Source organism: Poecile atricapillus, chromosome W (assembly GCF_030490865.1).
Source record: "Poecile atricapillus isolate bPoeAtr1 chromosome W, bPoeAtr1.hap1, whole genome shotgun sequence".
In the NCBI taxonomy this organism is placed as follows: domain Eukaryota; kingdom Metazoa; phylum Chordata; class Aves; order Passeriformes; family Paridae; genus Poecile; species Poecile atricapillus.
Genome location: NC_081288.1, coordinates 63,013,479 through 63,031,629, shown reverse-complemented (window position 1 = coordinate 63,031,629; position 18,151 = coordinate 63,013,479). Strand labels below are relative to the sequence as shown.

Sequence of the window (18,151 nt, the reverse complement as noted above, 5' to 3'; positions counted from 1 at the left end):
TCTCCCTGAAAACTAAAGCCTTCTGATAAATGTTTTCATAGTTTTAGTTACTTTCCCATGAAAGTTCTATAAACATAAGTTGTTTATCACATTCCTTCTAAGAAACAGCTTTTGATGGACGTTTTGTGTGACCAGTGTGCTTGGGAAAGTGGTAACTTAATTATCCAATCCCTGGTGATTTTCGGGAATCTATAAATACTGGAGTCAGAGAATAAAGGTTGGTTATTTCCTGTTTTAACACTGAGAAGTGTTCATGTGAATCATTTTGTGTCCTTTAATGACAGGAGCCCTTCATGTTTATATCCTTCACTCAAGGAGTTGTGTCCTCCTCAAGAGCTCCTTCAGTGATGCTATAAAACCAGGATCAAGTGCACAGAAGGCCATTCACTTTTCTGTTGATGTAAAGAACAGGCACTTGCAATGCTTCTCTGTAATAAATGTCACAGAGTTTGGGAAAATGTACTTAAACTAGTTCTTGTTCAATGAACTTCCATTTGAGTGGTGAATAGTCATGTATTCTGTTTCAGGTTTGGTGGGGTTTTTTTGAGGGAGGAAGGGGAATAAAACTTCATCAGTTCTATAAAAAAAAATAATATAAATGATTGTGTTGGAAAAACATTGTGATTTGATGTGGTTTTTGAATGATGGTCTTGTCTTTTGGGTTTGGATTAAAAGTCTGAAATACTTGAGCTATGTTCTGTAGCAAGTTTACTTTCACTCCATGCTTCCTACCCCTAATTAAAGCACGTTCATTAGGTCTCTGAGCTGGAAAAGTTTGCGATGTGTACTTTGAGCAGTCTGTCTTCATCCCTCCGCCTTCACCTCACATTAAATAAAGCCAATTCCAAGCAGGTTAAGTGTCCGACAGTTACACTGCATCTCTCCCATCTGCCGTAGGTGTTTGGAAGGGGAGTGTGCTGGCTGGGCCAGAGGCTGTCATGGTGCTGGCCTCCACAGCAGGAAGATAGCAGAGATGGTGGCCTGAGGGCGCCGGTCCCACGCGCAGACATGGCCTTCGCCCAGTCCCACATCATGGCAGCCAGGAGGCACCAGCACAGCCGGCTCATCATCGAGGTGGATGAGTACAGCTCCAACCCCACACAGGCTTTCACGTTCTACAACATTAACCAGGGACGTTTCCAGCCCCCACATGTGCAAATGTAAGTATTATAGTGTTGTTATTGCTCCGGCACAGCCTTTGGAATGGTTATTGCCTTGTCAATGTGGTATTTGATGGACTAGTCAAAAAGAATTCAAAGAACACTGTTTTGCTGCCTTTCTAATAATATTTACTATAATGACAAGAAATCGGTCCATTTGAAAAGTACTTTGTTAAAAGACTGGAGAAGGATTTCCTTATTGGTGTAAGTGTAATACTTACATATTAAAAAGAGCAATAAAAAAACAAGCAGTGGCAATAAAACATGAGATTCTACAAGGATGATACTTTCTGCAAACTTAATAATGTTTGTTTACTTTGCGCACTTGCATATTGATGCACATAGCTGTTGAAAATAGCAAGCCTGGATCTGTCCAACACACATTCTGTTTGGTTGGTTATATTACAGCTGCATACAAGGGAAAAATTATATCAATACATAAAATATTGTGGGCACCCATCCGACAACTTACTTTCCGAAAATGCCAAGTGCTTAAAGAGTAATTAAAATAATGTGTTTGTTTCTGACTTCTTATATAATGACAACATCAGTAAAATTAACTGCTCTAGATAATTTACTTGTAACGTAAAGTGGAGAATTATAATTATGAAATGAAACCTGCCATAAAGTTTAAAGCCAGACGGAAGAGCAAAACAGTAAAGCTATTACAAATAAATTAAGTATAAAATTCTACTGTAAAATATTTTTATAGGGAATAAAAATATCTCCACCATTTTATTGTGTTTATTAAAGAGAGAAGCAGCCTTATCTTTAGATCAGATGGCTGGTTTTAATTTTTAAAAAGAACCCTTTTCCTTTCGGAAGACTGAATAAATAGTCACCTAGTTTACATTTTTGGTATTTAATATGATTTCATAACTTAAAAGCCTATGTCATGATTTCTGCAGTTAAAAAACTCAGCACTTGTGACTGGTTGAATGCTGTGTGTCTATTCAGTAAATGCTTCTTTGGAATAAATTAGATTATATTAAAAAAATCTGATGACTAACATGTATATCAAGATGGTGAGCAAACACTCAGTTTTTGGGGGCAGTATATTATGGTCTGTGTTGGGGTTTTTTAGATCCTACTGAAATGCAAACAGTAAAATGAGTGGAGTGTTAGCACTTGGAAACATCTTTTGTTTATAGAGCTGGCAAATGGTAGAAAAAGTACAAACAAACAAATGTGGGTTCAGAAATACTTTTAGAAATGAAAATGCCAAATGCAGGTTGCCTGATTTGTTGAGGCTTAGCTATCCTTTTGAATATTCAGACAGCTCCTGGGCACTCAGGAATTTGTTTCCTGGTCTTAAAAGCAGAATATTTTTTACTAGGCTGCAAATAAGTGAATTATTAGTATTCACTTGGTTCTCAACAATATGCTGTTTAAACTTCTAACCAGTAAGAAATCATGGTACTGGAGGCTCAGACAGTCAACTACATGATAGAAACCCAGCACCCAAGCAAGGAGTTGAAATAAGCTATCCTTAGAAAATAGTTCCTCAGAAGAGTTTAGCAATTTCTCATGAATGATTAATACTATTGAAGAAGCTTGTGCAAATAGAAGAACAGGCCAAATCAATTGCAACATGTACCACAATCTGACCTGCACTTTCTCTTTGTACAGAAATAGTAAATAATGTTTCTGAATACCAACAGGATTTTTTTCTCTTCCTACCAGTGAAAAGAATAGTAACAAAGAAGGGAAAAGTAGACATAAAAAGGGTGACAAAAACACCTTTTTTTCACGTGATTGTTGAGGGTGAAATCTTAACCCTGCTTCTGTGCATGCAAGTTTTGTCCTTAACTTCAGGGAGATGAAAGCTTGTGCATGGTTAAAAATACCTCCATTAGTGATGTTGCAGGCAATGATAAACATTTCACACAGACCTGTTAACATCTGAACTCACATTAAACTACTCTAACCATGGGGGAGAGGGTTGTATGCTCCTTTTCTTCTGGATTCAGTCCTTCAGCTCTTCCTTGGTTCTCTGTGCAGGTTTGGACTTCTTATTTGATGTTTTAGCTCCCAGAACATGCTGACAGCCCTTTTCAGACCTGTTGTAGTCTGGCATCCCTGTGCTTGTGAGATGACTGGGTTGCCTCTGACAAGAAGGGTGGTAAATTCTGCCAGTGTTTTCAAGTCCATCAGTCATTTCTGGAAAGTGCCTGTCTCATTCCTTCCTGAAGTACTGAAATCTAGTGTATAAACTAACCTCTAGAAGTGTTTTTGCTCTGAGATGTTCCAACATCGCTTTTCAGTTTCTCTGCAAGTTTTCCTACTGATCTGAAGAAAAACAAAAGCATTTGTGCAAAAATAATCAGCAGATCTGTATTCCTCTGCTCGTGCTGCAAGCTGTGCATTGGGTGTTGGTGTGACAGCTGCTGTGGGAATGCGTTACACAAGAATATGGGGACTGAGCCTTCAGAAATTATTTCCAGTAATACAGCTTAGATGTGTTTGCGAAACTTGACATATGCTTTTACCTATATATGGTCTCAGTGCGTGCATATCACTTCAGCATGAGAAATCTGCATGTCATTTATTTGGGTGGGGTTTTTTTTGTATTGATGCCCTTTTCCCACAAAAATGCTCTGGCCTATTGCAGAGAATTTGAAAGTTACACATACCTCAGCAACCAGGACAATGCTGTCCACACCTTCCCCATCCCCATCCAAAGCACATGCATTATGTGCTGCATGGGGTTGCTGTGGTAAGTCTGCTGTTCTTTCCACACAGCTTCCTATGTGAAATGTACACTGCTCCCTGACACCCAGCTCACTGCTGTGCTGAGCTTTAAAAGATTTCTGAAGGAGAAGCAGTACCTGCTTTAAAGGCTAACCTACCATGAAAAGTCAAAAAGTGGTGTTTTAGACCAGTCCATATCCTTATGTTTGCCAAGGCAGTATCCGTGATTTACAGCTGGCTCAGTAATGCCATTTGTAACTCACTTTGGGAAGTGTTGGGCAGGGAGAGCAGTAATTCAGTTTACTGAACTGATGTTTAATCCTTTTAACTTGAGCAGCTACAGTGATAGCCAAGGGCAGCCCCTCATCATTTTTATCGAACCATCCCAGTTCATTTTGTGAGCTGACTGCATCTGAGGGCAAATCCTCACTGCCCAATCTAAGCCCCACCATTTACCACCTGCATTCCTTTGCACCCCTGCTGTCTCCCCTGGAGTTTGCCCTGTGCAGCTCTCTCCTCCTCCTCCAAAACTGAAGCGTTTTTAACACCTCAAATATTTTCCTTCATCTGCCCTTCCCCATGTGCCCTACACGAGGTGTTACTAGCTGCTCAGAGTCCAAGCACTGCACTCTTTGCCACCCAAATTTTGGAGTTCCTGCTATGTCCTTGCTAACATATGCCCCTAGCATATAGTTCATCAGGTAGGATTTGATCACAGTTGGGTTGACTCTTCAGCTCATATTTAGCTACTTCCTGCTCAAAACCTGGAACTTCAGAAAGACAACCCTAAGGTGTTTGTACTAAAAGGCCGCTCCTCCAGTTTTGCTGTAAATAACCCAATATCTCTTCTTCCTATGTGGGAAAGATGGGTATAAAATAATTGGTTCATACTGTGGTTTTGTAGTTACATTGTAGAAAATGCTAAGACCTTTTTCTGTATTTAACAAGATTTCAATGGTTTAGATTTGTTCCTCACCCTCTCAGTAATCCTGTGAAGTTGTCAAAACCACCTCAGTTTATCTGCCTATAAATTTTATAGAATTTCTTGACACAGCGAAAAGGTTGAGTGATTAAAGATTATTATCTTATGCCTTTTAAGCAGTAAAATGCTTTTTGAAAATTTACCTAGTAAACAGAAGTAGTATTATTAAAAGCAAAGATGTCTATAATTTTTTTCCCCTGAGTTTCTTTATGTAAAAGTAAGGTCCTGAATTGAAGCACAACCAGCAAGGGATAGAAATACGTACTATATACTGCAACAGTGAAGAAAACTAATTTTATTTGTCCTTTCAAAAGAAATGTTGTAAAAGTAAAATAGTTCATAACAAATCTGTATATCTCTCTGGTTTCTAGTGACACTAACATAACTCTTGCGTCTCTTGCTTTTTGATTTTTTTTTCCACCAGAATTCCCTAACTGGAGTAGCAGATACGGTATAGCTGCATATAGGCAGATTTGCTTCTATGTATTCAAACAAAATATGGATTGAAGTTAAAAAGATTAATTTGAAAACAAATATTCCTTCCATAGCAAAGAGGTGTTCTCTGACTTCGCCATGTAAATTATAAGTGAGTCTCATCAAACTAGGTCAGATCTTTTAGTTTCTTCAGTTTTGAATGTAAAGATTGGGTCCCTAACAATGCAGCCTCACCCCTCAGAGCATCTGATTTCATTTAGTGTAATTAAGCCCAGAAAGTCGTCGCTTTGTCCTGACAATAGTCAGGCTTTAACGTACATTTACAGCTGTTAGGAGAGTTTTTATGTTGCTTTTCACTAATACATCGAAACATAGCTCCAAAATGTGTTAATTAAATTTGCTAGAGTTGAGTAACCTGCAGAAAAGAAGTTGTAATTAGAAAAAAAAAAGGCATCTACATGTATTTATGTATCTAAAATAAGTCTTTTCCCTGTGTACAGTGTAATCATATTTAAGCAATGAAATGGGATTGTACTTTTCCTTTGTAACTGGCAATGCCTTTGATTTATTTGTGTTTGTGTAAGAGTTACTGCCATAGTCCAATCTTTTTTCTTCAATCTCTTTCAATTAATCTATCTACCCAACCAATACCAAAAATGTTGTGATGTGAACATCAAGAATTTTTACACCTTCCATTAGTGTTAGGTTTGTTTAAATAAATCCTTCCATCAGGCAGATTTAGAAGACTGTAATATTTTGTTAAAGGTAAAAAGTAATATTAGAATTGCAAAGCAGACACTAAGAAGTACGTAAATACTTTATAACCTTGTTATGATGCATTTCCTACAGGGTTGATCCGGTGCCCCATGACGCTCCGAAGCCTCCAGGATATACACGATTTGTCTGTATTTCTGATACTCACTCAAGAACTGATCCCATCCAAATGCCATATGGAGATGTGTTAATACATGCTGGTGATTTTACTGAGCTGGGACTTCCTAGTGAAGTAAAAAAATTCAACGAGTGGCTAGGTAGGTACTGAATTCTGTGTGGATTCAACAGTAAATTTGTTTACTGATTGTATCTGCCCCTTCTGCCTCCCAGTTAAAAACCATCACACACTCAGAAATGAATATTTATTTGAATTTTAAATTTGAATGGCAGCAAGCAGGAATCAGATTTTTTTTTCCTTAGTTTCAACAAATATTTTTGCATTTTTCCAACTGAGCAAATAGGATTTGTGAGACTATTCATCTGTTCTGCCTTCACACTCTCAAGTGTACATTAAGCAACTTCTTGGTGTTAGCAACAATTGAAGTCAGGAGGTCTTTAATGATTTACATAAAACCTCTTCCATACATTGTTACAGCTTCGCTGCCTCCTCCAAAAAGTTGTTGTGACTGAAAACATTTTTCTGTTTAGCCCCAGAGGGCTCATAGGTTTGGGTTTTTTTAATATCTGAGGCTCAGCTGCACCACAGAGATGAATTCTGAACAAAGCAAACCGTGTGTGCCTGTGGTTGCTGCCTTGGATGTAGCAGACCAGATGTAGATGCCTTCTGTAGGCAACTTTTGGCATTGCTAACTGAAATTCTGTTCCACTGGGCAAGAGAGTGATGATTTACATGTGCTTCTGCAATATTTTGTATATGCTAAAAAAAAAAAAAAAAAGACTGAAAATTGGAAAGCATGCACTGTATCCAGACAAATACCCTCATCAGTGCTGTTCCTGCAGCATTGCAGATGCCTTAATTTAGAATAAAAGTGACCTCTGGATTCTTATACTTCATTAATAAAACAAAGGTGAGAGGGAATGAAGGAGCTGGAGAGAGAAAGGACACAGTTTAAGGGTAACAGATTTCAAGTTTTTGTGTTGATTTTATTTCTTGTAGTTGATATTTTTGCATTTTTTTCCTGACTTTTTTTTTCCTTGCTACATATTGCAGCATTCTGCACTAGGAAGGCACAAAGCAGACAGATGCATGTAGGCTGAAATGGAATTTAAAAAGGAAAGTCAGGACTTCACAATTTAAATAAATATTTACTAGCAAATAATTATCAGCAAGGCTGATAAATATTTATTTGAGTTCAGGAACCCAATAATATGCCCCACATGGAACAATTGTTTTGTTCTGTGACTCTGAAGGTAGGAATAGCATGTGGAATAATTGATATAAAGCCATCAACTCTGTCTCTGCACCCAAATGGAACAGGTTGATTATAAAACAGCAAGTTTTGACCCTATTTTGTAGGTCTCTACTATGTATTATAGTAATGTGCTGAAAATAGCATTTACAAATTATTCAAACCATATGGTTACCCCTTCTAAATAATCCCTATTTTATTTATCTGCTGGTACGAGGAGAGAAGTGCTTTGGGATATTGCTGGTGAGCAAGGATGGGGCTGTGTACATTGCTTGCTTCACAGTTTTTGTCTCCAGTTCTCCATCTGCCTCCCTGCTGGTCACAGCTGTAGAGTGTTCTGAAGATGTCTGTGAGCTGAAATCATCTCAGAATGGTAGAGAGATTTCCCAAGGCATTTCTGTGATATTCTGTTCATCATTTTTATTAAAAAAAAAGGCTTAATTTTCTGACTTTTCAGGCATGCTTCCAATTTCATGGTAGTGTGCACTTGGGAAAAGGTGATCTTGGTGGTTGGAGTTATATTTTTGCAAGAGTGTCTTTGAGATACAGGAAGCTAGCAAGTTAAAAGGTTTTTGTTTAGTTTTTACGCAATTTAAAATAAAGTTTTAACTCAAATTTTTAATAAATTTTTGTTTGATTGTTTCAAATAAACAGGTTATCAACTTTTGAATGTATTGAGTGTTCACAAAATATGCAGTAAGTGGCAGAATGGTTAAAAGCATTCCCATGGAGAAGGAATTTCAGGAGGTTCTGCTGGTTTTCCATGTTTTTGTGAAGGCATTGATCTCCAAGAGTTTTGAGTTTTCCAGATAGCTGCTTCCAGTACCTTCCATAATTTTGCAACTCCACAGCCAACACAACCTTCTCTTTTTCACCAACTTTTCCTCCACTGACATTCTTTCTTGCTGCTACCAGATTACCCTGTTTATTCCTTCATGCACAGGGCTCACTTTCCCACTTCGTTCTTTGTCTAATCCATGTCTCCCACTGTCATTAGATTATGACTTTGTTTATATCTTGCGATGAACACTAAGTTTAGTACACCTTCCCTTGATCTCAGCTTCCCCTCAAGCATGAGATGCAAATCCTCCTCCTGCTTTTGCTCCATGCCTTTATGCCCAGTCTTGATTCCCACCTTTCTGTTTTCAGTTCTGCCACACCTTCTTGGCTCTGTGCCACTCTGGTCTCTGTTTCATCTTTCCAGATGAACTTGCCCTTCAGCAAGTTCAGATTTTATCTTTGTGCTTTACATAAAACTCCTGTGCCTGTCTGATGGAAAATTTATTTTACATTACCATCATTAACTTCCATGGGCCTTATGGTTCTATCAAGCACATGCTTAAGTGTTGTGCTAATAGAGGCACATCGGCTGGATGAGTCATCCCCTAAAGTCTGTTCTCTTTTCCTGATTGACTGTGGGCTCCCAGGAAAGCCACTACCAGCTTGGATAACGCCGCTCACAATCCCAGTATTGTCCTTGGCTAGGGCTGGTAGCCCAGGTGCTCTGTTTGGTTGCCCTTTAAGTCACCAAGTGTTACACTTCTGACCCCTAAAGCCCTCTACTTCATTTCAGTTTGTTCTTTCTGGTGTTTTCTGTCATATGTCTTTTTCTCTAAGCCCTTTCTCAGGGAGACAGTTGAGGTTTCTAGGGCTGGCTTGGTATCCAGCTCTGTGGAAGAGATAAAATTTTGGTGATCGCCGCATGGGCTTATTTTCTCAGCCTTCTCTGGTAGGCAGTCTAGTGCTACTTTTAATTTAATATATAGATTTTTCTTCTCTGAGTTTTTTAATTGCCTTTTGGGTCTGTGCAAAGTTTGAGCACAGACACAGTTTTGCAATAGAGTTCCAGAATATGACAGGGATGGTGAGACAAACTGTGCGTATTCTAAAACTGTCACCTACTAGTTTCATTTGGTATTTCCTAATACTGGAAGAGACAAGTGAAAAATTTATCATTCTTTATTCCTCTTAAGAAATTTTAGGTTCCTTCCATATCTGCCCTTAAGATATTTTTCAGGCTGAATATTGTTCAGAAGTCTTTAAATGCCTTTAATCATCTGTGTCACTCTTCGTACCTCTTTGTTCAATATACTTTTAAAAAGATTGAGACCAGAAGTGCAGATGTTCTGAGAACACTACAGATTTATTCCCTGGCACAATGAAATCTCCTAGTTCTCTTTTCCTTTCTGGTGTTGTGGATTATTCTATTTTTAACAGAACAATGAGATGGCATTGTCATAAAATTTCCTAATACAATTCCATGAAGTCTTTCCTGAATGGTAATACCTAGTTCAGAACCCATAACTACATCTATAATTTGTGTATTTTTTTCCAAATTTTTAAAATTATTCTGCACGAATTTATGTTCAGTTTCATCTGTCCTCTTATTGCTCAGTCATGAAATATCATGATGCACTTCTGCAAGTGAGATTTCTATTTTTCTGATGTTTTTCAGGGTAACTTAGGAAATTAAGGGAAAAGGAGATGAACAGTCAGTTTACAAAGCATACAAAGAGTTCCAACCTACTCATTGCCTTCCTTTTTTTTTTTTTTTTAACTGACCCTTCTCCTGTTATCATATCTCAACTTTTTCCTTTTTTATCTAGTTTGTTCTCTTACTGTATTTTTCTTCCAAATTTAAAATTTCAGTTTTGGAGAATCAGAAAAAGATGTTTTATGGTAGGACTGAACAGAAGGTCAAGAATCCAGTGAAACTTTCTGATGATTTGTAAGAATGCACGGTATGACTTAGAACATGTGCTAATTTTTCAGCATGTTCAGGTGATTTTAATGATAACACTTCAAACAGAAAAAAAAAATACTCTGCAGCTTTTTCATTATTTTAGGTTTTGTTATTTATTCCCTTCTTCCCTACCTGCATATCAATCAAATGTGTCGTAGGACAAATACAAAGACGTATGTCCTGCCTTAGTACACTTGTCAAATATTGACTCCAAAATCATCTGTTTTTTATCTCCCATATTGCTAGCACTGGAAATTTCCTGCCTGACTCAGTTGCTCATGTAAATTCCTTTTGCTCAAGCCTGTAATATAATTTCCAAATTGTGCATGCTCCAGGACCCACTGTCACTTTGAGCTTGTGGGTTACTTTCCTGGAAATTTAACTAAATAGCTGATCTGTGGTATAAGCTGCAACACATCCATCTTTTCTCTGAGAATTATCTTCTGTGCATGGATTGGGAAGATTACTTAAACTAACACATTTTGTAATATATATTGTTTCAGTGTGCTTGCTTGAGATTTCCCAGTTTCTAAGACAGGCTTTCTATCTGAGATTCAAGTTCAATGTAAATTAGAAATAAAAAATAGAAGATGGCTTGGAAATGTAATGGAAAACAATAATTAGCTCTTAGAGTATTTTCCTGAAAATGTTATTACATGCATGTTGTACACACAGAAACAAAAAAAGACAAAAAAAGGATTACATGATTTGATATGTGCTTCAGAAGGTGACCGAGGCAAATTCAGCACAAAGAATAAGATTTTTATTTCAGACTAAAAAATATTTTAGAGTGACAACGTCTACCAACTGTAGTAACTAGCATTACTAGAATTACTTGTTTCTGGAATTAGATTGATCTAATTAATTAATTTGATCTAATCCTGTAGTATGAGATTCTGTAGACGGAATCAGAGATTCGTCAATAAATATCACCTCTACTTTTTAAAGTTCTTGATAAAAGATCTTCAGAAAAACTTGTGGTCATAAGCTTAGCTTTACTTTTGCTTCACTGCTCAGCTTTGCAAAATGATGGTAATAATTTTTCTTTCTCTCTTAATATGTATATTTTTAAGTTCAGTAATACATTTAAAACAGGATGAAATCATGTTAAAGATGAAAAAAATCAGCTTCAGAGCAGCAAAAGGGATTAGAATTTATATATTGTAGTCATGCTATTTTGACCATCCGTAATTACACTATTTTTATGTTAATGTAGAAATCCTTTGAAAGAAGTATTTAAGCACTAATTATCTATTTACACAAGAATGGCTTTGAAAATGCAGTGAAAAACATAGAGCTGTGTAGGGATTTAGAACAGATGTCAATTTTAAAAGACTGGGCATACTAAAAAATGTTCTGGTTTTTACTGCAGTTCTTAAATGTATGGTGGCTTGGATGCATTTATACATCCAGGGCTCAGACACAGAAAAGTGCACTGCAACACGCTCTCCCAGTATTTCTCCAGTTCTGGGGAATTAGGATGTTCTAGGAACTTCAGAATATTAAACTGGCTTCTGTGAATCTCAGGAATATTTGAGTTGCATCCCTGTATTGGGAAGATGATCCAATGCAACTGTTTTCCACATACACCTCCTGTGCCAGTGGTGAGAAGCTGTAGAGGTGATGGGTGCTAAAGCATTGTTTCTTCATTTCCTCCTTCCAAACATGTGCTTCTGGGGGATTTCTTGTACTTTGTACTAATACTGAGCTTGCCTCCTTCCACTAATGCATTGAAAAGTAGCCAAATTCCAGGATTCTGAGTATGAGTTTTCATAAATACTGAGGTCCCTGACCCTTCAAATGAGCAGTGAATAAAAATACCCAGTCTTATCCCAGACTAACAGACAAGGGTAGCTTTAGGAAGGCAGTGTGGCGCAGAAGTGAAGAGAACAACGGAACTGGAAAGATCTGGGATGTGAGTCTGTGAACTGTCATTGCCTCTGGCAGAGATATTTGAAAGAGCCTGAGGAAGACAGGCAACCAAATTCTAGTTAGTCATCTTCAGATTTGACAGCCTCTTTATTGTTCCCCCTTGTGAAATTGTGAAAATGATGCTTGATCCACCTACCACATGAAGGCATTGGAGGATTAATTATTCTCAGCACAGCACTTTGAACACCTATTGTGCAGCATTGTACACAAACATTAAACATGGCTGTTAGTGCTGTGCACCTCATATGCTGACATGACACACAGCTCTTTGTAGTCTTCCCTTCTAGAAGGTGACAAGTGGGAGATGCTGAAAGCACCTCTGTGGGATTTGAAGATCTGAATAGGAATCTGTATCAGTGTGCGCAGAGATCCATGTAGGAAGTGTAAAATGTTTTTTAATTGTTACTTTTTAACTCAGTTTTCCCAGCTCCTTCCCTTTCATGGTCCCCAGATACAAGTTGTAACCAAAACTAGAATATTTCCGGGGCAGAAAAGATATGGTAGGAAAATTTAAGACTATAACTATCCCAGGAAGTAGAAAAAAACCCAAAAATACTTATGAAAATGGACTATGACTTATGTAGTTGGTGGCTTTCAATGCATCAGGTGCCATAAGCTAAGGGGACACATCAAAGCAAGGTTCAGTCCAGGTAGACATTGCAGTCGAGCAATTTTGTAGACATCTCTTGAAGGCCACAGGTGAACAGAAGGCGCAGATCCATGTTACTTTTTGTCTTGCCTCATTGTAGCTACTCTAATGGCCTAGTTATGCATTGGGCTGATTCTGCATAGTTACAGGCTAATTAAATAAAACAGGCTAAAAGAAAGCCACTTTTCCTTTAGAAGTAATTTTGACCAATTATTATATGTGTGTGGGTGTGTATAAAGCAGAGTATATCAAAGACCCTAAGTTGGATTATCATCAGGTGTTTTTTTAGTTTGATTTGACTTCCTCTATTTTAAGGAATCCTATTTTACCAACGTGAGCAGTGTTTTATGCGTTTGCTGTTTGATATAATTACTGGCTTTTTTAATGCAAGAATGGCTAGAGATGGAAGGTTACAGATGACTTTGGAGGGAGTGTTCATTTACAGTATTATTCCAGATTACACACCATACAACAAGTATGTTAATGTGAATTTCCCAGACATCAGCCCCAGTGTTTAAACACAGAACTGTCAGAAAGATGCTAAAAAGCAATCTGAGACAGTTATGCAGTCTTTCCACTGTATCACTCACTGCTGTATTCTACAAGATTGAAATGAGAGGGAAGAAGCACTAAGTGGGCACTTATATGATTGTCACTTCTTTTAATGAATACTAAAAATTCTGCTCTGTACAAAATACCAGGAGAGAAGCAAAAACACATCTGCCTCTAAAGGTCTGCATTTAGCTTGGCAAAGCTGAGAGTTGATAACAACTGCGAGCTTCAGAGGAGGTCCAAGGTTGATAAAGATGCCTTAGTTGGTATAAGAGCCTGGACTATGGACATCATGAGTTTGCACTTGGATTATTTGCAGTGTTGATCTGATTTACTGGGCTGCTGATAGAACAGAATGAACCCTTAAGCACACAGAATTCCACTTTGAACAAGCTCAAATGTAGAGAAATAGCAAACAGACAATGTTGCTCAGCAGGCTGCATTATGCAGCCTCTAGTTCAAGTAATGGCTCCCCAGCACTTCAAGTTATTTTGTAAAAATTACGTTCACTGTAAAAAGAACCTACTGGAGTTTGGAAGTTAAAAATTGCCGCAATAATTTTTGTAATTGGGGCATAAAGATGCAAAAATTAGATGTTTGGTTGATTTTCTTAATTAGTAATCTGCAGTAATGAAAGGAATAAACAAAGATGTTCCTAGCTAAAGAATATATATATTCCTATACATATTAGATTACCAGAACTACTGTTACATTCTTATACTGAACAAATGAAGGCTAAGAAGCTTTCTGAGGAAGGTTTGCTGTAAACTTACAAAAATTCCATGGGTGAAGAAGTCTGTAAGATGATGATATATCTGGCTATATATAAGTTAAATAAGATATCCTGAGCTTGTTGATAGTAAAATAATCTCAAATAATAAGAAAGTATATTGATGGAGGCAGTTTAGGGCTGATTTTTTTTGTGTGATGGGTTGCTATGGAAGCAGAACCACTGCTGCCTGACTTCTTGGATCTTGTCTTGTAGACCTGCTGTGGGTTCCAAGTTGTCTCATTCCTTTGAAACCTCTCCTTCAGACTGGGCATTACTCACCTTAGACACTTTCAGGACATTCAAGGGAATGTAATTACCTTTGAGGTCTTTATATAGTAAATGGCTTTTCAATCTGTTGGGCAGACAGATATGGAGTGACAAAGAGACAAAAGTCTAAAGCATTGTACTTCTACAAGTTCTATGTTTTCCCTAAGAAAAAAGTACATATTTTGGTCAAACTTCTAAATTAAGGGCAAGATAATGTGTCTCCAGCATTTTATGGCATATAAGGGAAGATTACAAAATGGCAAGGGGAAAATAAGGCAGGAAAGATAAAGAGCCAATGTAGCCAAGAAGAAGAAAAAGGATGGGAGAAATCTCTTATCCTACATTAACACAGAGGATGACAGAGTGGATGGTGGCTTGGAGCCCCATTCCAAATTGGCAGAGGCAGAAGTTGAATCTGCCCTAAAAGAGAAAGCTCTGAAACCCAGGGCTGAATCTGAGCCAGTGTGTTTTTGACAGGATTTTGGTTTGTAAATATTTCATTCCAAATCCAAATAAGATTAAGTGGATAGAGGTTGATTATGGAGGAAAATAATTTTAGTTTCTTGCAAGTTAAACATGAGAAGAAAAAAACACAACTCTTATTTTAAGGAAAAAAAAAAGTGAAATTTTGACTAGAAATTAAATTTTTATTCACCCAAAAATATTTCAAATGGACATTTTACTTAATTTTTTTTTCTTAGTAATGTCAGAAAGACTGTGTGAATTTCCAAATATATCCTATTCCATCCAAGTAGTGTTTTAGTACAGAAAAATATTTAGGTAAAATTTTTCCAATCTATTCTAGTTGCAGTTTATGTCCAGATTAGAGGCATATTTTAGCAGAATCTTCTCAGGTGCCAAGAACAGAAGAATCCCTGGATTTTAGACAAAAACACTTGCCTTGTTTTGGCTGGTCAAAAGAAGAGATCAGACAAAAACGGTAACTTCCCCCAAATTAATAACTTTTTTCTTCTTTTTTTTTTCCTTCTTTGGTTGAAATTACATCTTAGACTCCCATAGCATATGTTCTTGAATGTTTCTTGGCACTCCTGAAGGGCAGATCTGTTTCTTACATGCTTCCTGCCTTAGTTTTTTCTGGGGAATTAATTTTGTCCTGGATATGTGTGCAGAATTCCTGTGACAGCCATGATTTTTCCTTAATATCATTGTATACACAGAGCTTCTCTATTAATACCGAGTTTGCTACCTGCCCACCAGCAAAGCCATATGCTAGCATCAAATGTTAATTGATTATCAGTTGGGGATTTAGTCCTACTCATCTTCTAGATGGATAGTATGAGAAACCTACACCAGAGTTAATGTAACATACTCTCTAGTTCTGTAAAATTGCCTGTCTGCCATAGATTTATTCCATTACAATCACAGCACAAAATGAGGTCTGGATTTGTTTTAGCACTGCAGGTTCTTTAAAATTCTGGTTTGTTTTCTGGTGTGGATTGACAGGAACCTAGAGAATCAGGGAGGATGAAAGACACCTCTGGAGGACATTGAGTCCAGCATCCTCCTCAAAGTAGGCATAGTTAGAGATCAGAACCTTGGCCTGGTGAACCTTGAGTGCCTTCAAGGGAGACTTCCCAGCTGCTCTGGGTACCTATTTCACTTTTTTACCATCCTCAGTGTAAAACTCTTTCCCTGTAGCATGTTCCCACTTGTGCCTGTTGCTGCTTGTTGGGCACCTCTGAGAAGGATTTGCTCTTGTGTTTTCCTGGCCTCAGGTGGTTGCAGACCAGCAGTAGGGTCTGCTCTGCATCTCCTCTGGGTATGAACAGCCTCAGATCTCAGTCTCCTCCCTCATCCCAACTGCCTTGGCAGCTCTCTGATGGACTTGCCTCAGCTTCTCAGTAGATTTCCTGTCACTGAAGAGCCCAGGATGGGACCCCACACTCCAGAGGAGGTCTCACAAGTGCTACATAGAGAAGAAGGATCATCTCCTTTGTTCAGCTGGTGATTAACACAGCCAGGGTGCCATGGCTGCAAAGACTCACTGCACAGTCTTTTTGAGTGAAGTTACTCCATCCTGGGTGCGACTGAATAACTGATGAACCTGGAAGTGTTGAATTATCTGCGATCAAGAGCTGTTGGGATAAAAAATGGAAAAGTGTTTGTTCTAGGGTTGTGGATGGGAACACAGTCATAAAATTGCCCTAAGATTATGTGCTCTTGGGAATGTCCTGCTCCTAGCCAATGGAATCCAGGGCTACAAATTGTGCAAAAATTTGTTCCTTACACATAACTTCACAACAGCAATGCCCAGGCAGAAGCAAAGCTTTATACCTAAGTCTGATTTTGTACTTCAAGAGCACTTGGAGCAAAAATCAAGGCACGTTCTAAAGTGTTCCAGGGAACAAGGTTTGAACAAAATATTGCTAAATCTATGAACAAACAGCAGAAATACTTTTGTTAGTCAAAAAATTAGGATTTAAAGGGTAAAAAGTATAGTTAAGGAGACAAACAGAAGGAAATAGTTTTACCAAAACCTGGTGTGTTTATAAAAGAAAAAACCAAAGAACTGAGCTGCATACTCATCAAAAACACAGTAGTTAATTGAAAAGCTGACAGACCTGTAACTACAGCAGTGCTTCTGGCCACCACTATAATAAATGTAACTGTACATTTAGAGTAATTTGCTAATTTGCCTAAGTAACACCCACAGACAGCAACATGACATAAATACATTAGTGGAAGCAACAACTATAACCAGCTCATACAGGTTCTTGGCTGCTAGATGGATGGATCAGATGAGCTGGAAAAGATTTACCAAACAGAACAGAAACGGAGTTTGTAACAATATCATGGTATACAGGATTTCTTTATTCCTATAAGGCCTGAAGATGCCCATACATATCACAGCATGTAAATAACATTTTTAACATGTGTGTGTATGTGTGTACACACCTAGAAAGCTTGTACAGGTGGAGTACACGTCTGCTAAATTCTAAGTGTCTCAGAAGCAAAACAGAGAATCCTTTCAGGTAAATCATTGAATCTTGAACATTTAACATGTAATTATTAAAATCTGAAAAGAGTTTTTGTTAAATATTCTAAAGACACATTTGTATTTGGTCCATAGAAAAGACTGGAACCCATACCATCAGCTTTCCTAATAAAGGTGTCACAAGCATCTGAAACTTGTACTTCAGAATAACCCACGTCTTCGTATGACAACATTCAGTCCTGTGTCACCTCCTTAAGGCTAGCACTGTTTTGTCTTTGGTTTCCATTATTCTGAATCACTCTGTTGCATTTTATTCTGAAGTTCTACTCATACCAGCTTTTGTCATTGCATATTAACTATTCCAGGTTAAGCTTGGGCCATTGCTAAGGATTTTTATGTTGTCAACAATGGATTTCTAAAATTAAAAGCCCACAAAATTACTGTTACGCAAGGAAGCTTTAATTTTCAATAAAATATTTCTTTCTGGTCCCAATCACCTCTTCTGACTGCCTTCATTCTGATATAAATTAATAGTCTAGAAGCAGAGCTAATGAATGCGGCTTTGCACAGTTTCTGTGTTTGTTTCCTCCCAGATGTGCTTGGGAGGTTTGTGCTGAGCTGTTTGAGACAGGCAGTGCCAGCTCTCAGGGGCAGTGAACAACCAAATGTGGACTGAGGTGGAAAATTTCTGTTTCAGTGCTTCTCTCAGGAAGAGCCCACGTGTGTGGGCATATATATTCTTGCCTTCATCAGGAGGTTGTTCTAAGGTTTTTCACTAAATACGGGTTGTAAAATATTCTTGAACATGAGTCACTTTAAATTATAGTCCATGGAGCTAAGGAAGTCACTGAGAAAATGGAGCAGGGAA

General features: G+C 37.8%; 1 protein-coding gene across 2 annotated transcripts in view; it reads left to right on the top strand.

The window, feature by feature from the left end:
- LOC131592475 (metallophosphoesterase domain-containing protein 1) overlaps positions 1–18,151 on the top strand; it is a 60,907-nt gene that overhangs the window by 12,897 nt on the left and 29,859 nt on the right. For both annotated transcript variants that reach the window (XM_058864006.1, XM_058864005.1), the window contains exons 2-3: positions 898–1,160; positions 6,118–6,303. In XM_058864006.1, the coding sequence (XP_058719989.1) occupies positions 1,009–1,160; positions 6,118–6,303 (338 nt within the window). In that variant the 5' untranslated portion in view covers positions 898–1,008. The remainder of the gene's footprint in view (positions 1–897; positions 1,161–6,117; positions 6,304–18,151) is intronic.